The sequence below is a fragment of the Callorhinchus milii genome, unplaced genomic scaffold (assembly GCF_018977255.1).
Source record: "Callorhinchus milii isolate IMCB2004 unplaced genomic scaffold, IMCB_Cmil_1.0 Scaffold19, whole genome shotgun sequence".
NCBI lineage: Eukaryota > Metazoa > Chordata > Chondrichthyes > Chimaeriformes > Callorhinchidae > Callorhinchus > Callorhinchus milii.
This window is the reverse complement of record NW_024704760.1, coordinates 8350183-8372829: the sequence shown is the minus strand read 5'-3', so window position 1 is coordinate 8372829 and position 22647 is coordinate 8350183. Positions and strand designations below refer to the sequence as shown.

The window sequence follows — 22647 nt, the reverse complement described above, 5'->3', positions numbered from 1 at the left end:
ACAGAACATACTGTAAAGTGAATTGACTATATACTTGTGAGCGAAACGCGGCAGCCAAGGCGCACAGCAGCGTCCCACAAACAGTCGTGGATCGAAGTGATCAATCTATTACTTTGTTTTATTGTTAATATGTGCCACTCTGATAATTGCGGCTGTTGTAAACAGCTTTAATCAATTTTTGATCGAGACACAGATTGACAAGCTTCAACCTGGGTTGACTCCAGTGGAAATGTTGGTGTATAATGATTCTACTAGATTAGGATCAGTATAGATGCAGGTTCCTGACAATTGGGTGCTTGCGTGTATCCATTCATCATTCACTTCAGTCGTATGCAAAGTGCCTAAAGAGATGGTTGTGTTTGTATGTATGACTATATTTATATTTGTAGTTTATAGATAATGTTACAGAAATAAAGCTATAATAACAACAACTTGCATTTATATAGCGCCCCTTATGCAGGGTAGTGTCCCAGACCGCTTAACAGTGGCGGAGCATGACACTGAGCTGGGAGGAGAGGGAGGTGGAGGTGACTGTAGGGACGGTCGAAGAGGAAGATCTTCAGGCACAACCTGAAGATGGGGAAGGAAGGGACAAGGCGGATGGAATGAGGAAGAGTGGTCCGGAGTTTTGGGGTTTAGTGGCTGAAAGCGCGGCCATCGATGGTGGAACAGAAGGCATGAGGGACAAGCAGGAGGCCGGAGCCAGTCGAGCGGAGGCTGCGGGTTGTAGGTTGGGGGGGTAAACAGGTCGGAGAGATAGGGAGGTACCAGAGCATGAAGGGACTTGAAAATGAGTGTGAGGATCTTGAAATCGATCCATTCAGCGATAGGGAGCCAGTGGAACTGGGCTAGAACTGGTGTGATCGGATTTGGAGTTTAGTGCAGGTGAAGATGCGGCGGCGGAGTTTTGGATCAGCTGGATACTGTGGATGGTGGAGCTGGAGAGACAGGCGAGGAGAGCATTTGAAAAGTCGAGTCGGGAAGTGACGAAGGCATGGACAAGTGTTTCGGCTGCGTTTGGGGTAAGGTACAGTCGGAGGTGGGCAACATGGCAGAGGTGGAGGAAGGCGGTCCTTGTCAGGGACCGGATGTCAGGAAGGAAGGACAGCTCTGGATCAAACCTTACGCCTAGATTGGGCATCAGTTCGATGAGGCTGAGGCATAGGCCGGGGAGTTTGAGGAGCTTTGAACTCGAATTGTTAAACGTCAATGTTGGAGCAGAAGGGGCCCAGGGGGAGGGGGTCCCCAACATCTGGGGACTCTCCCCAACAGCCCTGAGGAGCCAAGTTGCAGTGCATGGTGTGAGATGGGGGGTGCGTACCTTTGTGTGCACAACAAACCTGAAAATTGAAGACACTGGAAATGAGGCTTAACAATTCTGAATAAAACATAGGTTCGTATCGACACCCTCCCCCCCACCCCCGATTATATAGAGAAATAATTTCCAGCATGGGTAGTTCTGTCAGAGTTGAATCCTTCCAATAATCTATTCCATGTGTACAGTTGACACACATTAGATAGAGGAGAGATATAGTACCCGATAGATAAATGAACCTGTCCCTATTGTAAAGATTTTAATATTTAATATTTCAGCGCTTTGGGACGTCCTCCTGACGTGAAAGGTGCTCTATAAATGTACTTTTGCTGTTGTTGTTGTATTTGATAACATTCATGTTCTTTCACAAGCGCTTGTTAACAAATCTTGGCATTTCCTACATTACGGTGAGATAGTATCAGTCTAGCAAAATCAAGGAGCTGTCAGGACTTTCACCATCAAATTCCACTGAACTGATGACATGAGTATTGAGGCCAAGAATGTGGTGCTGGGCATGTTCTAGCAGAATGCTGAACTTTCCAAGAAACAGATGGGTTGCGCTTCAGAAGAATGACTGGGAAATGCTGGATTAGAAGATGAATATTTAAAGGCAGTGAAAAAATTAGGGAGAAGAAGAAATGAACACAAAACATTGATAAATTGCTAAAATCGGGATTTATTTGGAAATAAATCAAAGTTTATCCCAAAACTCATTTCTAACAATGGAAGTATATAAATGCAAAACACACACTCACACACACGCACACACTACTAGAACTACTGTCAGAAATTCTTCGTCTGACGAAGGGTCGTGGACCCGAAACGTTGACTCACTTTCCTTTCTCCATAGATGCTGCCTGACCTGCTGAGTGTTCCCAGCGACTTCTGTTTTTGATAAAAAATAAGCTTAATGGCCCTTAATAACACTGTTGTGTGAATTTTGTGAGAAAGGTGTGTGACGGGTCTGTTGCAATTATATTGTTTTAAAGTCACTAATCAAATAGCAAATGATGACTTTACTGTTTCAGGCACTTGGCTTTACTGTGTCACTCATTGTGTGTATGGTGTAACCAGCAGAACTGAAATCTAGTTAAAAAGCTTTTCGTTGATGAATGTTTTAATCTTTGGCTGACAATTAAACTGATAATCAGCGTGTCTATTTTATGAGTCTCAATGCTGAGTTTGAAAAGACTACTTCCTTATTATTCTTACTTACTTATTCTCAACAACCGACATATTTGCAATGCATTGAACTATTTGGTCCTGAATGATAGATTTTTATGTGCAAGCTGATACCAAGCCAATTTATGGTGACCTGGTTAAATGAGATCATTCATTTAAAAGAACCTTTGCTGACACTGACTAAATCTTCATTGACCGGAATAACAAAGCTGCTGGTTTACAGTAACACTGTAGACTGAAAGGCTTTTAGGCACAGTTCTTAACTTCGAATTACTAAATTGATAGATCAAAACAATTTAAAAATCAAGTTTATTCTACGGATAAGAAAGATCAGTATTGGTCCTGAAGAGATTCAATATGCGTTTGTTTTGGCCCATCACGTGCCATTTAGAGGAATTTACTTTATTTGCTGTATTCCTGATCGATTCTGATTCTAGCACTAATATAATGCTTATGAACAGATTTACAACAAATGGATCTCTCCTTTGTCACAATAATCAATTAATTCCATGAACCAAGGTCTGACAATCTACTGTAGCTGCTGTTTATTTCACATCAAAACACTATTTTAGAGGTCAGAATTCTAAATGTTATTTTAGTCCTATGAAGAATTCCCTCTTCCTGTGCGATATGCGATATATATATTATATATTGTCTCTTATTTCTAAGATTATTTGTGGATGGATCAATATATAAAGTTTATTGATTGCAGCAATATTTGACTAGAATATTTATTAAATATTAAATTCTGTTATTTTCTTCCTTAAGAAACTAAGCTGTTTTTTTGTTAGTGTGAATAACTCTGGACATAGTTCAAAATTTGAAGCATGTAACAATAAGCCAATAATAATATCTGCACCATTTTGAATTTAGATTTCGGAGTTGTTCCTGCTCTCGTAGCTAGTCATCCTAGCAATCATAGTAATATTTTCATTCCTTATTTATAAAGGATTTAATTTCATCCATCATATTGCAGTGAAAGATTTTTGTAATGCTGAGGTTATAAATTCATTGTTTGTCAAAAAAGTTTCCAAATGCATTCTTAATAACCTGGAATGATTACTTTGTATTAATTAGAGGTTTTTGAGGAGAGAGTTAAGATCAGAGTTAATTAAATGAACAATAACAACAACAAGATTGCATTTATAGAGCGCCTTTCACGTGGGGAGGACGTCCCAAGGCGCTGGACAGTTGGGTCGGGACCCGAGCAGGGGGGAAATGGTCAGGGTGAGGGGAGGGAAGGGAGGGAGCGAGGAGAGGGTAGAGAGTCGAGAGGGGAGGTGAAGGCACATTAAATGAAGTTAATCGTGAAAGAGATATCTTTAATTGGTGTCCTATTTTCCATTGCAAATTGATTTCCAATATATAGAAATCAAGGCTAATCAATTATCTTGATAGGGGTAATTTTTATTCCAATGCACTCATTCCCTGGAGGGACACATCCTGCTTATATAATTCCGCAAAGTATTAGGCACAGGTTGGCAAAAGCCAAGGCTTGGGGACTACTCAGTTGGGGTAACTATTGGAGTCTGACCAGCTAAAATCACATAGCTTACGATTGATATTGCCATCCAGCAAGCTTTCCAGTTGGGGACCCCAGAGTGTGCGTTGGGGTAACTGCTGGAGTCTAACCAGCTAAAACTGCATGGTTTGCAATTTATATTGCTGTCTGGCAAGCTTTCCCACTGCTTGTTCAGCTTGGACCGCCCAACTTGTTAGGGTTTTGATTTGCAGTGTTTACAGGAGCTGAGTGGGATGAATCTCTGCCATGAGTGACTGGTCTGCCCTTCCAGCTCCTACCAATAAGTCAGCCTGGGCTGTGCTGTCACCAGCTGTGCCCTGGAATACTGTAGACTTGCCTGTCTTATTAGTTATTGCCTTATCACATCTTTGAGATGACAACAACAAAACTGCATTTGTATAACGTCAAGGCGCTGTTTTGGACCTGAGCTGGGGATCAGGATTGGGAAGGGTGGAGGGCAGGGGGGAAGGAGGGTGATCGAAAGCATGGTCGAAGAGGAGGGTCTTGAGATGGGTCTTGAAGGAGGCAAGGGAAGGGGCGAGATGGAGGGACTGCAGGATGGAGTTCCAGAGGGTGGGGCAGAATGGCTGAAGGCCCTCCTGCCAATGGGATGGGCGAGGCGGGAGACATGAAATAGGCTGGAAACCGCTAAGCGGAAGGACAGACAGGTTAGTAGGGGGTTAGGAAGTCCCAGAGATTGGGGGAGCGAGGCCATAGAGGGCTTTGAAGGTGAGGACCAGGATGTTGACCTGTATCCTCTGTGTGATGGGAAGCCAGTGGAGTCGGGGGAGGATGGGGTGATAGGGTCACGGAGCCTGGTACGGGAGAGGACATTGGCAGTGGTGGAGCTGGGCGATGTTGTTGCGGAGTTAGGGGAAGGCAGAGCGGATCATGGCACGGATGTTGGGTAGAAAGGATTGTTGAGGGTTAAACAAGACATCAAGATTCCAGACTAGCTCAGTGAGGTGGAATGTTCAACCATGAATGGTGATGCTGTCAGCGCCTGTCAGAGGGCTTCGACTGAAAAAATCCAACTGAAAAAATTAGCTCTCATCCAGGACTTGATATCTGACAGACGTTCTGTCAGGACAGCAATGGTCCTGGAGTCAAGGGTGGAGGCAGAGAGGTAGAGTTGGGTGTCATCCGCGTACATGTGGAAGTTGACCCCATATCTGCGGATGATGTCACCAAGAGATGTCTCAAAGGGCCTCACAGAATATACTGTAAATTGACTGTGGATTTTGTGGGTGAAACATAGCAGGCAATTGCGCCCAGTGGTGTCCCACAAACAGTCGTGGATTGAGTGACCAAATTTTTTTTTAAGGATTACCCTCGAAAAAATGATTCGCCAATCGACTAACAACCGGACTCCTACTTACTGCTGGGAAAACAGTGGGCGTGGAGTAAGGAGATTTGCCTAACGTTTCGCCCTGGCAGGAACTGAACCTAGGTCCCCGTGCTTATGAAGCAAGTGCTCTAACCACTGAGCTACTGAGCTCCACTGAAACTGTTGGTGCTGCTGTATAATATCAGAATATCAGAATAATATCAGAAAATCATTGGATTTCTTCAAGAGGAAATTGTACATTAATGTGAAGACACAAAGGCAGAGCTGTCCCTTATTTGAAATGGAAATCCATTATGTAAATGATTGAATGCATGATGTTAGAATAGAAGCTGACTTCATCTGTAATAGATATAAAAATAGACTTGTACGACAAAGACAATACATGTGATACTGATCCAAATCTATTTTGTTGTTAAGCTCACTTATAGCCTTTCCCTGCAAAAGTTAGTGTTGTATTATAATCTTGATAAATTATTCAAAGCTTGTTTAAAATGTTAGTTAATCCACGGAGACTTGTAGCTCGGTGGTTAGAGCACTCTCCTGGCAAGCGAGAGACCTGGGTTTGATTCCTGGCAGAGCAAAACCTTGGGCAAGTTCCCTTACTCCACACGCCTGATAATATTCCCTCAAGAAAAAAAATAATAAACCGGACACTTCAATCGACGACTGTTTGTGGGACGCTGCTGTGCGCAATTGGCTCCAGCGGTTCGTCCACAATTCACTTTACAGTATATTCTGTGAAGCGCTTTGAGCCGTCTAAAAAGACGTGAAAAGCGCTATATCAAATGCAAGGATTATTATATTTCCTTGCAGATATGTGTTCCGCAGCTAACAGCTAAAACCCTGCATTTTTAACAATCATTTGTTCCTTGATCTGTAACATTTTTCAAAAAAGATTTTGCAAAATAATTGTCAAGCCAGAGTAATGTCCGTGCGTAAAGGAGAAATAGGAATTCAAAACGTATATGATCTGAGATAATGAAGCTACAACGTTTATGTAAATACAATATTTAATTGTGTTTTCAAAGGATTAGAATAAAGCTACAACTAATGTGTAAATATTAAATAGTAAGTATCTCCCACCATCTGACAAACATTGTGTGAGCTCTAGGACTCGGATTAAAACCAGCCAATCCCCTGGGATGGATGACCTGTACCCGGGTGAGTTTGGGAGACACGGCACGAGACTGTGGAGCTCTGACAGACAGAGAGTCTTAGAAGCCAACAATGAGTTCAACTCCAAGCAGACCCCAAAAGAGGCTAGTCATGAGTTAGTTATATATATAGTTATATATCTGACAAGATCTGAGTTGAACCCTCACCAGGTGGGTGGCAGGTACCAGAAATTCCCTGCGAGTTTCCCGGTGGGCTGGATTATGAATTATAGACACTGTATAAATTTATATTAATTTACATTAATATGACACATAAAAGAAATGTTTAAAACCTTTATAGAATGAGATTTAGAAACAAAGCGAGTGTTGTGGAGGTAAATACCATTGCTAAATTGTGCCTGCCACGTTCTACAAAAGCAATAATTCTAATTTGATGATATGGTGAGGCGTTGCCTTGCCTTGTGCAGAATACTGAAAGGTGTCAGTTTCCATGTTCTCAATGAGGGCAATGTGAAATGTCAGTAGGCACCAGCACAAATCATAAAATGAGTCCTGGTGTTTTTTTGGGGTGTGCAGGGGCGCAATCTTTCTTCCAATATATGGCTGGAAATAGATTTGCTGTCTCAACCTTGTTGGTCCACTACGGAACGAGGATAGTCAAAGCTGGGTGACTTCTGGTTATGTTAAAGTGCAGCTGAAAAGTTCCAACAATGTCTGATCAAGTAGCAAAAGTGCACAAATCGTACATGAGGTCACAGAAACCCGTGCAAAGGTGCAACATATTCCGTATAGTTTTTACAAAATAACTTCAACTTGGGAGAAAAAAAACTCTCGACTTCTGGTTAGTCACCACGGATTGCAATGAGAAGCAAAAACCTGCTTGAGAATGCTGCCGTGAGCCACGGCAGTAACTACTGTTTTAAAAATTAAGTAGCTTTAGCTCACCACTTCCAAGTAATCGTATTACATTAAATTGTAAACCATTTATAATTGATGTTTATTTCCTGGAGCATTTGTAGAATTAAAAACAATTATGGAGTGTGACAGGAGGATAAATCGTCACTGCCTTTTATGGTTATTGCCACTCAACCTACACGTAAAGGGAGCTAACAGGCTTGATCGGCATTATAGTGATAATTGGACACCAGCCCTCAGTGATAAGTGATAATTGAGCACCAGTATAAAGCTGGTCGCTGGCGAGCAGAGAGGGAAGTCTGGAGAAGATGGCTGTACAGAGGGAAAGCTTTGTTCAGGGAGACTATGGCTGGGAGTATTGTGAGCTGAGAATCAAAGATGGTATTTTTTTACATGAGTGAGGTGAGCAAAGACTGAGAGGGGAATTATATCAGGCCTGGCCTGAGAGAGGGAGGGAGGGATGGCCATGGGCTTGATTTCTCCCTGTTTAGGGAGATCTAAACACAGCCCTGTTTTTGCGCAGTCAGAGTGGGGAAGATTGGGAGGCGTGGGAGCAAGAAGCGGAGAGAAGATGAAGAGCAGTAAGGAGGAGGGGGTAGTAGCACGTGAGGTGTGTGCAAGCATGAGAAAGTGCAGAGAGAGAAGCCGGAGCAAAACCAGTAGAGAGTGAGTAGACTTGAGCGGAGAAGGAGACTGACTGGATGAAAAGAGAGGCAGTAGAGAGGGAAGCAGGGAGAAGTGAAGGCAGTGAGGAGAAGGGAAAAGGTGAGAGAAATGTGGTGGAGAACGTGGTGAAGAGCAAAAAGCAGAGCAAAGGAAAGAAAGCTGCTGTGAAGGAAAGTGAGAAAGCAGCAGAGAAAAGGGAGAAAGATGATGTAAAGAATGGGAAAGTGATGGCGGGGTGTGGAGCAGACAACGACTCGCATTTACATAGCTCCCTTCAAACCGGGGGTAGCGTCTGGAGCAGATATGGAGGCTGGAGAAAAGGTGAAGGGAGGAGCGAGTGGAGAGGCCGCAGCGGCCATGGAGGTTGAAGCAATGACAAGAGGAGCTGGGGCAGAGAGCAGCGGAGGAGAGCGGGGAGACAGTCCCTGGGGCTGAGGAGAGCAGAGGGCAGCAGGAATGAGGAAAGAAGGGGGCAGAGCCTCCGGACAGTGCAAGCCCAATGCCCCGGTAGTGAGGAACGATGGACGTGAGAGGGCGGTAACAAGGAGCAGCAATAGCAATGGAAACAGGAGCTCCCTCTCGGGATGGTGGGGTGACCTCCAGCCAGGGGAGCCGTGGAGCCCCCCGCAACTCCATAGGAAGAGGATTTCTACATGAAACACTCCATCCCATTCAACGTCTGGGAAGGAGTGATATACAATATAGACAGGACAGCATTCATAAAGGGAAGTGTTGATGGGATGCTGTGTCACACTGAAAGGTAGTTTGAAGGTGTGTGTACACTGACGAGGGAGGGGAAAAAAGGAGGTACAAGGTGACGTGTGACACGTACGAGGAGGCAATGAAACTGAAAGAGATCGTCCTCCGGAAACACAGAGAGGAGGCTCTGCCCGTATGAAATCGATGCTCCCTTCCAGGAGCAGATCAAAATCCTTACTAAGGATGAATGATTCCCTAGTCCTGTGTTCAGACATCCTCACCTTCAAAAGCATCACTGGTTCAAGCCACCACACTTTATCCTCTCTATCTGTGCACTCCTACAGGACACTTCCCTCTCATCCGATCAGTTCACTGGCTTCAAACAACAGTGACTTCTGTCTTCAGATCGTTCCTAGTAACACAACATGGGGAGTCCCATCTCTAACCCTAACCGTACACAGTGGACATACAAGGTGGACTATGGGAATTTCTGAAGCATCTGTCGACCCTATAATTCCTGGCAGAAACTATTTCTCCTCAACCCATCTTTAGTGCACCAGGGTAAGATCATACACAGCATCCTCAGCCTAGAGATCATAAGAACTAGGAGTAGGCCATTCCGCCCCTCGAGCCTGCCCCGCCATTTGATAAGATCATGGCTGATCTTCTAATCTACAACAACAACAACAACAAGATTCCACTTATAGAGCGCCTTTCACGTCAGGAGGACGTCCCAAGGCGCTGCACAGTTGGGTCATGACCCGAGCAGGGGGAAATGGTGAGGGGAGGGAAGGGAGGGAGAGAGGAGGGGGGAAATGGTCAGGGGGAGGGAAGGGAGGGAGCGAGGAGGAGGAAGAGAGTCGAGAGGGGAGCTGAAGGCACGGTCAAAGAGAAAGGTTTTGAGACCGGCCTTGAAGGAGGAAAGGGAGGAAGCAAGGCGAAGGCACTGGGGGATGGAGTTCCAGAGCCTGGGGCTGAGAGGCTGAAGGCCCGACCACCGATAGTAGGGCGGTTGGGGCGGGGGACGTGGAGCAGACCGGAGCCAGAGGAACGGAGGGTACGGGCAGGTAGGTAGGGGATAGTAGGTTGGAGAGGTAGGAGGAGCAAGGCCGTGAATGGCCTTGTAGGTGAGGATGAGGATCTTGAAATCAATCCTCTGGGGGATGGGGAGCCAGTGGAGGCGAGCGAGGGTGGGAGTGATGTGGTCCCGAAGCCTGGTGCGGGACAGTACACGAGCTGCAGAGTTCTGAATGACCTGCAGCTTGTGGAGGGAGGTGGCGGGAAGGCCGGCGAGGAGAGAGTTCCCATAGTCCAGCCTTGAGGTGACAAAGGCGTGAACCAGGGTTTCAGCAGCGTGAGGGGTGAGGTAGTGCCGTAATCTGGCGATATTCCGGAGGTGATGGAAGGCGGTGCCAGTTGTGGTGCGGATGTGAGGGAGAAAGGACAGCTCAGGGTCGAACAAAACGCCGAGGTTCCTGACTGGCTTTGAGAGGTGGAGAGTGCAGCCTTGGATGCTGATGGTGTCAGCGCCTGACATTTACCTGCCCTATCCACATATCTATCTATCGATCTCAGTCTTGAATACGTTCAATGACTGAGCATCCACAGCCTTCTGGGGTAGAGAATTCCATAAATTCACTACCCTTTGAGTGAAGAAATATTTTCTCAATTCAGTTCTAAAGGGCTGACCTTTAATCCTGAGACTATGACCTCGAGTTTTAGATTCTCCAACCGGGGAAACAGTCTCACACTATCTATCCTGTCAAGACCTTTAAGAATCTTATTGTTTTTTATAAGATCTCCGCTTAATTCTTCTATATTCTAAAGAATATAGGCCTAGTCTACTCAACCTCTCCTCGTAGGTCAAACCCCTCATCCCAGGAATCAACCTAGTGAACCTACAATGCACCCCCTCAATGTGAGTATATCCTTTCTTAGATAAGAACAAAACTGCACAAAATATTCCAGGTGCAGTCTCACCAAGACCCTAAACAATTGCAGCAAGACTTCCCTACACCAACAACAGTTATATGTGTACTACTGTTGGTGTATATATCTCCTGGTCCCAGACCCTTCCTGTACCATGGTGCATACCACCAGACAAGGAGGAGCCTCTGGCTGTCCGTGCACACTTAGCTTCTTGGACTGGCATTCACTCATTTCAGAAAACTGCAGAATTTCCAAACTCAGATTAAACAATAAATTGTTTTAAATTTATTCTTTGCACTGCTTCGGAATCCCACAACCTGTTTCTTGAATACATTTAAAAGTTTACCTGTGAATATGTGGTCGACTAGACATTGAATGATATTGATTCGTCTGAGAGATTGGTGTGACAGTGAATGTTTGGTTGGTGCAACTCAAGGTGACTGCCAATTCACAGTGACAATGACGTTGAAGTGGATGTTGTGACACACAGTAACTTTGAGGTTGAAGTGGTTGGTGTTATCACAAAGTGTTACTGTCACACAGTTCAGTCCAAACTCCCAGGTCAGGGTTAGAGACAGAGTGAAGCTCCCTCTGCACTGTCCATCCATACTCCTGGGTTAGAGACAGAGTAAAACTCACTCCACGCTGTCCGTCCACACTCATGAGTCAGGGATAGAGACAGAAGAAAGCTCCCTCTACACTGTCCATCCATACTCCCAGGTCAGGGTTAGAGACAGAGTAAAACTCCCTTGACCATGTCTGTCCACATTCCTGGGTCAGAGTAAAGCTCTATCTGCACTGTCCGTCCATACTCCCGGGTTAGAGACACATTAAAACTCCCTCCATACTGTCTGTCCATACTCACAGATCAGGGTTGGAGACAGAATAAAGCTCCCTCCACATTGTCTGTCCAAACTCCTGGGTCGGGGTGGAGCCAGAGTAAAGCTCTCTCTACACTATCCGTCCACACTCCCAGGTCAGGGTTAGAAACACAGTAAAGCTCCCTCTACATCATCTGTCCACACTCCCAGGTCAGGATTAGAAACATAGTAAAGCTCCCTCTACATTCTCTGTCCACACTCCAGAGTTAGATTAGAGACAGAGGAAAGCTCCCCTCTCCAAAGCCCTCTTGGCGACAGCCATGGGGACTTAGAGCAGCTGGTGGACACACTCAGTGCCCGGGAATTGCGGTAAATTCAGGTCGTATTTCTTGTCCAGTGCCGGTGGCACGAAGCGGCCACCCAAGTAATGATAACGACCTCGGAAATACCGTGCAGATTTCTTAGGAGCCGTGAGAGACACGAGCAGGTCGGGCTGGATCCCAGTGATGCTCCCCTTCTCCACATCCCAGCCTGAGAGAGAGAGAGAGTGTGAGAGTGAACACAAGAGTATGAAAGGTCCATACTCACAGGTCAGGGTTCGAGACAGTGTGTGAAAGAGTGTGAGGGAAACAGCATGTAAGAGCAGAGAGCAACTGTGAGTAAGAGTTTTTGAATGTGAGTGAGATGCAGATCATCCAGAACTCTGCAGCCCGTGTCCTCTCCCGCACCAGACTCCCTGACCTTATCACCCCCATCCTCGCCTGACTCCAATGGCTTCCCATCACACAAAAGATACAGTTCAAGATCCTGGTCCTCACCTTCAAAGCCCTCCATGGTCTTTCTCCCCCCTACCTCTGCAACCTCCTCACTCACACCCTACCATCCTGCTCGCTACTTCCGCTCAGCGGGCTCCGGCCTATTTCATGTCCCCCGCCTTACTCGCCCCACTTTTGGAGGGCGGGCCTTCTGCCACTCTGCCCCCAGGCGCAGGATCTTTAACGTTGGTCTGTACAGACACAGACGGCAGCTCAGTTTAAGGTCTCATCTGAACGATGGCATCTCCGACAAAGGGGTGTTCCCCCCAGCACTGCGCTGGAGAGTCAGCCTGGACTGTGAGCGCTAACATGGGGAAGGAAGGGAGCAAGGGATGGAGGGGAGGAGCGAAGAAAGGAGAATGCCAGGGTCTGTGCTGACCTGAGGGGATGTCCACACTGGCGATGGGCACTGTCACCTTCTCCAGGGTGCTGATGACAGAGGCAAACGGCTCTCGCACCTCACCCCGAAAACTGAAGCCAAAGATCGCATCCACAACAAGGTTATAAAGCTCATCAATCACCGAAGCCTGAAAGAAGAGGAAGAGAGAGATAGGGAGAGACAAAGGGGAAAGAAACAGACAGGGTGGGGGGGAGGGAAGAGAGACAGGGAGCAAGATAGGGGAGCGGAAAAGAGAAATATAGAGACAACGCATCACTGTCGATCCTTAGAATTCCTTGGCCTTCCCACTCCCCAGAGCCTCCCCTGTAACCCCTCCACCTCCAGAGTCCCTGCCTCGGAGCCCCTGCCCCTCACCTCTGCAGGCAGCTGTGTGAGGAAAGGGATGTCCATCTTCTCACACTGGATGGTCAGTGACTGAAAGAGCGCCTTACTTGGCCGTTTGGGATAAAAAATCACCGGCTCGTAACCCTGCAACAGAAATCATCAACATTCAACACCAATCACACTCCAGACATGGGGGTGGGGGAGGAATTTGCCTGTGGGTAGCATCGCAGATTCCATCCCATGCCCCCACCCATGCTCCCACCTTCTAGTAGGGAATGAACAGAAGCGAAGAATCCTGGTACTCTGTCTCTAACCCTGAACTGGAAGTGTGGACGGGCAATGTAGAGGGAGCTTTACTCTTGTTTCTAACGAATCTGGACGGATAGAAGGAGAGACTTACAAAGAGTTTGAGGTGTCGAGCACACACCAGGCCATCTCCGCCATTGTTCCCAGGGCCACACAAAACCAGGATGGTGGCCGGCTGCCTGAGGAGACTGTTCGGTGGATAAGTCTGAAAATACCAACAAAGGGGGACAAAGGTGAAAGTTGAAGAAACCTGTGGCCATAACCACTCCAACCCTCCCCTGCTCCCTCCCTCCCTCCCTCCGCCCGCCACCCTGCCCCGCTCCTCTCGCTCCCACCCTCCACCTCTTGGCCTTGGCCTGAACGCCGGTAAACTAACCTTCGCCACGGCACTGGCACAGCTGAGGCCCGCCAGCTCCATTAACTGATCCACACTGAATTTATACTCCTCGAACAGCTCCTGGTCGATGGCTTGTGCCTCCTCCTGCCTGAGACAACAGCAACAACAACAACTTGTATTAACGTAGCCCTTCACGGGGGCTTGGGTGGGGGTGGCGGGGTGGGGGGTGTAGGGTCCCGCAGCGCTCGAGTCCACTCCAGACTCGGGGAGATTTCCAACCTGTAGGTGACAGGCAAGACCCGCGGAGGTGGGCACTGACCCCGCGGGGGGCCACGGGCTCCCACCTGGCGAGGGTCCAGGCCAATCACGGCCGGCCAGGGGTCAGTGCGAGTCAAGGCATTGTCCGGCCGCGGCAACGACAACAACAACAACAACAACGTCGACAAATCCGACGACGACGACAATCCCCGCGCCTTCGATATCGCGCCCCATCCCCCGTCTCCCACCTGACCGGCCGCGCGGGATAGGCGGTGAAGTGTAGTGACTGTACATTTTGTGGGCGAAACTGCGGCAGCCGACTGGTCTCAGCGGCGAACCCCACAAACAGCTGTGGGTTGAGAGACCAGGTTACTGTTGTTGTGGTTGTAGTGGTGGTTGTTGTGGTGTTGTTGTGTTGTTGTGGTGTTGTGTTGTTGTTGTGTTGTGGTGGTGTTGTGTTGTTGTGTTGTTGTTGTGTTGTTGTTGTGTTGTTGTTGTGGTGTTGTTGTTGTTGTTGTTGTGTTGTTGTGGTGTTGTGGTGTTGTTGTTGTTGTGTTGTGTTGTTGTTGTGTTGTTGTTGTTGTGGTGGTTGTTGTTGTGGTGTTGTGTTGGTGTTGTTGGTGTTGTGTTGTTGAGCTGTTGTGGTGTTGTGTTGTTGTTCGCGTTGTGTTGTTGTTGTTGAGTTGTTGGTGTTGTGTTGGTGTTGTTGTGTTGTTGTGGTGTTGTTGTTGTGTTGTGGTGGTGTTGTGTTGTTGTTGTTGTGGTGTTGTTGTTGTTGTGTTGTTGTTGTGTTGTTGTTGTTGTGGTGGTTGTTGTTGTGGTGTTGTTGTGGTGTTGTTGTGGTGTTGTGTTGTTGTTGTTGTGGTGGTGTTGTTGTGGTGTTGTTGTTGTGTTGTGGTGTTGTTGTTGTGTTGTGGTGGTGTTGTGTTGTTGTTGTTGTGTTGTTGTGGTGTTGTTGTTGTGTTGTGGTGGTGTTGTGTTGTTGTTGTTGTGTTGTTGTGGTGTTGTTGTTGTGTTGTGGTGGTGTTGTGTTGTTGTTGTTGTGTTGTGTTGTTGTGGTGGTGTTGTGGTGGTGGTGGACGCCCGGAGTCGGGGCCCTCACTCACCCGAGGTAGCGGAGCGGCCTCTGGGCCGCGCACTGCATGGCTCTGAGCCCCGGCCCCCAGCGCCAGGCGCCGCTGCCCCCCTGAACCACGGACCGCGAGCACAGCAGCGCCCCCAGACCCAGCACCGCCCGGGCTCCCAGTCCCAGCCCCGGCACCGCCCGGGCCCCCAGCCCCGCCCGGGCCCCCAGACCCAGTCCCAGCCCCGCCCGGGCCCCCAGTCCCAGCCCCGCCCGGGCCCCCAGTCCCAGCCCCGGCCCCGCCCGGGCCCCCAGACCCAGTCCCGACACCGCCCGGGCCCCCAGACCCAGTCCCAGCCCCGCGCGGGCCCTCAGCATACAGACGGCCTCTGTCACACCGCCAGAGACAAGCCCAGGCCGCGGCTCATCGCCCCGCCCCCTCCTCGACCAGGGAACCAATCAACATCTGCCAGAGGCCGCCCCGGAGAGTGATTGACAGGAGCGTCACACGGCACCGGGAAGCAGCCCGGACACCAGCCCCAAATAGCCCAAACACCAGCCCCAAATAGCCCAAACACCAGCCCCAAATAGCCCAAACACCAGCCCCAAATAGCCCAAACAACCGCCCCAAATAGCCCAAACAACCGCCCCAAATAGCCCAAACACAAGCCCCAAATAGCCCAAACACAAGCCCCAAATAGCCCGGACACTAGCCCCAAATAGCCCGAACACTAGCCCCAAATATCCCAATGCTACTGTTTATCGGTTCTGACGAAGGGTCGTGGACCTGAAACGTTGCCTCACTTTCCTCCCTCTGTGTAGATGTTGGCGCTGCCTGACCTGCTGACGGTTCCCAGACACTTCAGTCTCTGTTTTATACTATCTATATGTCATTCCAGGCAGGACCTGGAAACACAGACCGGTCACTGGGGGCAGGGAATCCCAGCCCCCCCACCACCCACCGCCCCCACCCTGGGCTCCTGTTAACCCTGCAGCCAAAGCCCTAGTGGGTCGGGTGGTCTTGGCTGCATTTGGGACAGCGCTTTTTGAAACTGTGTAAGCAAAGGTCTTCAAAAAGCCGGTGGGGAGTGTTGTGGGATATTCACACCTGAGAGCTGTAAAAGCGCTGTCTGGCAAGCTACTCGTTAGGGTGTTGGTTTGCAGGGATAACAGGAGTTGAGCGGGATGACTCCCTGCCTTCCAGGTCCTGCCGATGAGCCACGCTGGGCTGCGATACCAATCAGCAGTGCCCCGGAGCTTAAAAAGGTGGATGAGGAACAGCTCCTTGGGATAAGGATAAGGATCAAATTAGAAACCATGCCAAACAAAATTGGAACTAAAAATTTTAAAAGTCACAATTCCCTGGTGAGGGAAACCGTAGAGGAGACGGGTGAGAGCTTCTGTCGATAATATTCCAAACGTCTCTAGAGTCTGGTCAGTTGGCACATGTGATGCTTCTGTTCAAGGGCCAGAAATAAGTTGAGGAACTACAAGCCAGTTAGCCTGTCAGTTGTGGGTAGTAACAATAATAACCCTTGCATTTGATACAGCGCCTTATCACGTCTTCGAGTCGTCTCAAAGCACTTCACAGATTATACTGTTAAGTGAATTGACTGTATATTTTGTGGGCAAAATTTGTGGTCGTAAACTTTTAGAGGAAATAATAAAGGACCGGGTCAGCAAGTACAACAACAACAAATTGCACTTACATAGCGCCTTTCACGTTGGGAGGACATTGAGATAGGCATGAATTAATCAGAGACCGGGAGGGGGCAGGACATTTTGACCAATTCTTTGAAGAAGTAACTGAAAATGTAGCTCAAGGCAATGTTCTGGATATATGTTTGGATTTGCAAAAGGCCTCCTAGTGCTGATGGAGAAGCCTAGCGCACATGGAATAGGAGGAAACGTGGTGGGTTGGACAACAGAGTGGCTGAAGGCTAGAAAGCAACGAGGAGGGCTAAAAGGATATGTTTCCAGTTGGAGGAAGAAAGTTAGTAGTTTGCCGCAGAGGTCTGTGCTGGAGCTTCTCCGTTTATCTAATGAACTCGACTTGGATATAGGGGGTTCGGTAGCAAAGTTTACAGATGATATCAAGCTAGGCAATATAGTAAATGGTGATGAGGATGGCAATAGACTGCAAAATTTAAACACAACAGGCAAATACAATTTAATGAAGGAATATGTGAAGTCATTCACATTTTGGTGGAAAAACAAGGGAAGGGAGTATATATTGAATGGTAGTATATTGGGTTCTCCCAAGCCTCCCTTATTTATGTCTCCCTACTCCTCTGGTTCCTTCCACTCTTTCGAGTACCTAACCCTATGCCATAGTTCCCTTCTCCCCTTCAAAATTCCTCAAAGCACGTGTCTCCTTCCTCATAGACATCTTCCTCCTTCCTCACATCCCTCTGCCTCTGGACTGAGCCCTTCTTTATGTTGGGCAATCTCAACCTGCAACTAAACTCCTCCTGCCCCATCGCCTCTAATTTTGCATCCCTCCATTAACCTTCCCCTCCATATCAACCCCCCACCCACAACCAGCCCACCAACTCAATCTCCTGGCTTTAATACCCCTGAACATCACAGACATCCGACCATTTCCTCATTTTGTTCTTACACATCCCTCTACTCTCCACCAAGACTTCCACCAGATAATTTTGTCGTACTGCTGTAAACACTTGTGAGATACAAGCACCTCCCTCCCGAGGCAGTTGTAAAGCTGTTAAACAATTGTCTCTCCTCCACTTTCGATTCACTTGCCCATTTTAAATCCACAGATATCAGTGATGGGATGAGACTTTTTGATTAAGAAGATATTTTTAGTAAAGCTAAATCTGGATACCTTTACAAACTCAATGTATATGTCTTTACAAGGTTAAATGTAAGGATAATTCTCAACAAAAAGAGAAGGGATTTGGAAACAGACTAGCAACCTATAACCAACATCTTAAAGAAGGAAGACAAAGATCCAAACAATGGTCAATATATGATCTACGCTCACAAAACAACAATCCGGTAACAGTCAAAATTCTCATAAAAAGGGGAAGAACTGAGTTTGGGAATGAAGAAGCCAAGTGCAAACAATCTTGAGGAAAGAGAGATATATAATAATAAGAATTCTTGCATTTGATAATAATAATAGCGCCTTATCACATCTTCGAGACGTCTCAAAGGCCTTCACAGAATATACTGTAAAGTGAATTGACTGTATATTTTTGTGGGTGAAACGTGACTGCCATTTGTGCACAGCAGTGTCCCACAAACTGTCGTGGATTGAGTGACCAATTTTTTTAAGGAATTATTACCACCAGAAAAGCGATCCGCCAATCGACTAACAATCAGGTTCCTACTTACTGCTCGGTAACAACAACAACAACAAGATTCCATTTATAGAGCGCCTTTCACGTAAGCAGAGGTAAGCAGAGGCGTGTGGAGTAAGGAAACTTGCCCAATGTTTCGCCCTGCTGGGAACCAAACCAAGTTCTCGCGCTTGCGAGGCGAGTCCTCTAACCACTGAGCTACAAAACACGATGACAACATACAATCAACATGGATCAATGCACTTTTACAAGTCAATTTCTCCGTTAAAGCTACTGCATCGATCCAATTAACCACTGCAGTGAACTTTACTAACCTGTCGTGAGCATTAATTTGATTTGCTGAAATGCATAACTGTGATATGTCCAACCTTACTAATCTTTATTAATAATTTACTAATTGAAGAAAGCTGAAAGTTTGTGTCAGCTCATACTTCACCACAGACAGGTCCCAAATTTAATTGAACCTTACACGTCCAACCTTTTGGCCACTGGGGATAAGGCACAATGGTAATATGGTGACTCAGGTTAAGAAACAAACATTAATTCAGTCGCGGTGCTGAATTTCTTTCTTTATATTGTTGTTTTGCTCAATTTAACAGTGATTAAATTAACGCCTCGTTGACGGGTAATCTTTAAGTTTATTGTAATGTGTAAATGATTTAGCTGTTATTGGTTTCTACAGTGATAAATCCTTTTTTTAATAGAAGGAATGAGAGCCACCAGGGATTGAGAATGGAAAGAAGAAGCATTCTCATCTTACTGTAAATATAGAACTTTGTTAATTTAGGTAAATTTGTCCTGTCGATAATTGTTAATGTGATTTACAAAGCTACACAGGGTTTACTGTAAAGTGGTTTTGACTGTGTAATTTGTGGACGAAATGCATCAGCCAGTGGCACAAACAGCAATGGAGTTAAGTGATCAATTTTATTTAGGTAAAATTAGGTGAGAGTTAGGGCGAGGTCGGCACGCAGAGCGACAGACAGGTGAGAAAGCTGCGGTGGTGTTCCATTAATAAATGTGAAACAGCATTACATTCATATTTAACATTTTATTTTATTGGATCTTGAATTGAAACTGAAAACTTTGTCTGATGTAATTGTTGTTCTGCTGTAAACAGCTCTAAGATCAAAGCCACCGTCCTAACGCTGGTGTGTGGACATTCCTGAGAGGAGAGTATCTGGGAGACTGTTTATCACACCTGAGTAAGCGATCCATTTAATTCTCGGAATTCACTCCCATTCTGACTGGATTTCAGTCATCGTGGAGTCCTGTCGGCGTAAACAGAGGTGTGTGGAGTATGAAAACTTGCCCAAAATTTCGTCCTGCCTGGGAATCGAACCCAGGTCCTCTCGCTTACGAGGTGAGTGCTCTAACCACTAAGCTACGGGACGCCGCAGATATCTGGGAAGTAAGGGCAAAGGAGTGTAGGGAAAGGGCATGGAGACGGGAGGATAAATATGCCATGTCCTGATAAACAGGTGCAATGTTCCCACGTCCATCAGAGAGCATAACTCGTGGGTACCATGCATTACTCGTGTCCTGCCACCAGAAGGAGCCATGCAACTGTACAACAATAAGGGAGATTATAATAATAATAATAATAATCCTTGTATTTGATATAGCGCTTTTCACGTCTTCTCGACGTCTCAAAGTGCTTCACAGGATATACTGTAAAGTGAATTGACCGTATATTTTGCATTTTTATATCTCATCACATGGAAATGTGTCAATTGGCTTCACAATAATTCAAGATTGTTACATGTTCTGACTGTGTATTTGTAGGTAAATACAGCAGCTGTTTGCGAACCACAGGGTCCATCGGCAAGTGGTGAATAAACAATTAACATGGAGGATCCTTGGTCAGGACACCGTTTAACATTTCATCTGAAAGACACATGCCCCTGCATCTGCTGGGTTGTCTTGGCTGTGGATGATGGTCGGTTGTCATTAATAGTTTTGTCCTTGTGTGAACACTGAGCCAGTCTCACTGTGATAGAGTTAGCGCTCTTCAGAATGTCCTACTTGACTACTTAATGGTTTCGTAAATGTTACCCCATCACTCCCACCCTCGCCCGACTCCACTGGCTCCCATCCCCCAGAGGATCGAATTCAAAATCCTCATCCTCACCTTTAAGGCCATCCATGGCCTCCCCCCTCCTACCTCTCTGACCTGCTGACTCTCTACCAACCTGCCCGCTCCCTCCGTCCAGTGGGCTCTGGGCTGCTCCATGTCTCCCGCCCGACCCACCCTACCATCGGTGGCCGGGCTTTCAGCCTCTCTGCCCCCATACTTTGGAACTTCATCCCACAGTCCCTTTGCCTCGCTTCCTCCCTTGCCTCCTTCAAGGTCGGTCTCAAGACCCTTCTCTTCAATCGTGCCTTTGGTCGCCCTCCCACCTCTCTGCCTTCCCTCGCCCCTACCCCACCCCTCCCCCATGCTCAGGCCCCAACACCTGATTGTTCAGCGCTTTGGGACGTCCTCCCAATGTGAAAGGCGCTCTATAAATGCAATTTTGTTGTTGTTGTTGTGAAGGACAGGACATTTTACCCACTGGACTCCAAGGGGCTGTCCTGACAGGTGTCAGGATGATGTCTGAGAGTGAGCGTTATCAAGCTTCAGCACTGTGGAGTCCTGTAGCTCAGTGGTTAGAGCACTCGCCTCGCAAGCGAGAGGACCTGGGTTCGATTCCCTACTCTGTTTACCTAGCAGAGACACTGCTGTGCGCACTGGCTGCCTTGTTTCGCCCACAAAGTATACAGTAAATTCACTTAACAGTAATATTCTGTGAAGCGCTTTGAAACGTCTCAAAGAAATGCGAGTAATAATTATTAATATAATAATTATTATTATTATATTAACTGCAGTATTATCTTCTCCCTCCTAAGGGTTTGCGATACTTGCCTATCATAATTGTTAAGTGTTTTGCAATGTTCATTCTCTGTGAAAATTGGTTGATAAGTGTAAGTTGTCATTGAGAAATTGCTAAGCCAGAATTTGATTGTGACCTAATGGTGTGAGTTGATTAATATCAAAACATTCTGAAGTAGCAGTGGAAAAGCAAACAGGATCTGGGGTACAATGTGTTGCCAGATCATATGATTTCAGAAAATAATAATAATCATAAATCATTGTATTTAACATAACTACATTATGTGTTTAAGGCCTGTAATGTCAAGCACATCAAGATGTTTCACAGATAACTGATATCTAGTGACTGTATATTTGTTGTCAAGCAGAGTATCCAATTTGCAAAGTCCAACAAAATTCCTGTGAAGTGAATAATCAAATTAAATGGAGAATTGTTAGCAAGGACAGCAGAAGAAACTTCCTACTTGAATATTACCATGGAATCTTTAATATCCACCTGAACATGCACATAGACTTTGGTTTAATATCTCATCTAAAGAACCGGACCTCCCATAATTCACACTGTATGTGAGTGTCAGTCTAGACTGAGCTTAAGTTACAATGAGGGGTTTAAATTCACAGCTTTCTGACTCTGAGAAAAGAGTGCTACCAACTGAGACATGCTGACCTGGAGTACATTATAAAATATGATTGCCCCAACATAAGGGGGTGTGGGGGTGTCTATTGACAGTTGGGAGGAGAACATAAGGATGATCCCTCGTAATAGAGGGATGAGAAACGAGGAACCATAGTTAGAACTGTATAAATTAGGGCTCTTCAGATTGGTAAAGAGACATCTTTGGGAATCTACAACTAGGCAGCAGGACAAAAAGGCACAACAACAACAACAAAATTACATTTGTAGAGCGCCTTTCACGTCGGGAGCACATCCCAAAGTGCTGAGAGTGTGAAGGCTGAGAGTGTGAAGGCCAAGTGCCTGACAGACATCTGGAAATATTTCTTTACATGGAAGATGATCACATTGCGCCTCCCTTGCTGCCTTCAAGGCACATCTCAAGACCCTCCTCTTAGCCCGCTCCTTCGGTCATCTTCCTACTCCTAGCCTCCCTGCCCTCCACCCCTCCTGATCCCCCACCCACCCCCGCTCGGGCCCAAATCCCTGACTGTCCAGCACCTTGGGACGTCTTCCCAGAAGTGAAAGGCGCAAAACAAATACAATTTGTCGTTGTTGTTGGATCAGGTTACTAGGCGGGGAGGTTGAGGCCAGGACTTTGGACTCATTTAAGAAACAGCTCGAGATGTCATTGGAAATCAGTAGCGTGAGTATTCTAAAGGATGAGTTTAAATGGCCTTCTTCACCTGAACCTCCTATGAATACTTGCATTTATATTGCGCCCTTCACGCAGGGAAGTGTCTCAAAACATAGATACTCCAGTG

The 22647-nt window shown here is 46.7% G+C and overlaps 1 protein-coding gene and 1 non-coding gene across 2 annotated transcripts; both read right to left on the bottom strand.

Moving 5' to 3' along the window:
* Positions 1 to 10948: 10948 nt before the first annotated feature.
* On the bottom strand, positions 10949 to 15213 carry naxe (NAD(P)HX epimerase). The gene is made up of 6 exons (XM_007894161.1): positions 15059 to 15213; positions 13734 to 13842; positions 13452 to 13562; positions 13082 to 13195; positions 12707 to 12854; positions 10949 to 12043 (listed from the first exon to the last, which is right to left on the bottom strand). The coding sequence occupies exons 1-6, from the start codon at positions 15094 to 15096 to the stop codon at positions 11841 to 11843; spliced, it is 723 nt and encodes a 240-aa protein (XP_007892352.1). The 5' UTR covers positions 15097 to 15213; the 3' UTR covers positions 10949 to 11840.
* A 4445-nt stretch (positions 15214 to 19658) lies between these two features.
* Positions 19659 to 19732, bottom strand: trnat-cgu. Its single transcript has one exon. It is a non-coding gene; the product is annotated as a tRNA-Thr (tRNA).
* Positions 19733 to 22647: the final 2915 nt, after the last annotated feature.

Coding starts and splice junctions, on each gene's coding strand:
- naxe (XM_007894161.1), bottom strand. CDS start 15,096: ATGCAGTGCGCGGCCCAGAGGCCGCTCCGCTACCTCGG. Junction 12,855..13,081: donor TCACACAGCTGCCTGCAGAG/GTGAGGGGCAGG, acceptor CTCTTCTTTCAG/GCTTCGGTGATTGATGAGCT. Junction 12,044..12,706: donor CAGTGTGGACATCCCCTCAG/GTCAGCACAGAC, acceptor TCTCTCTCTCAG/GCTGGGATGTGGAGAAGGGG.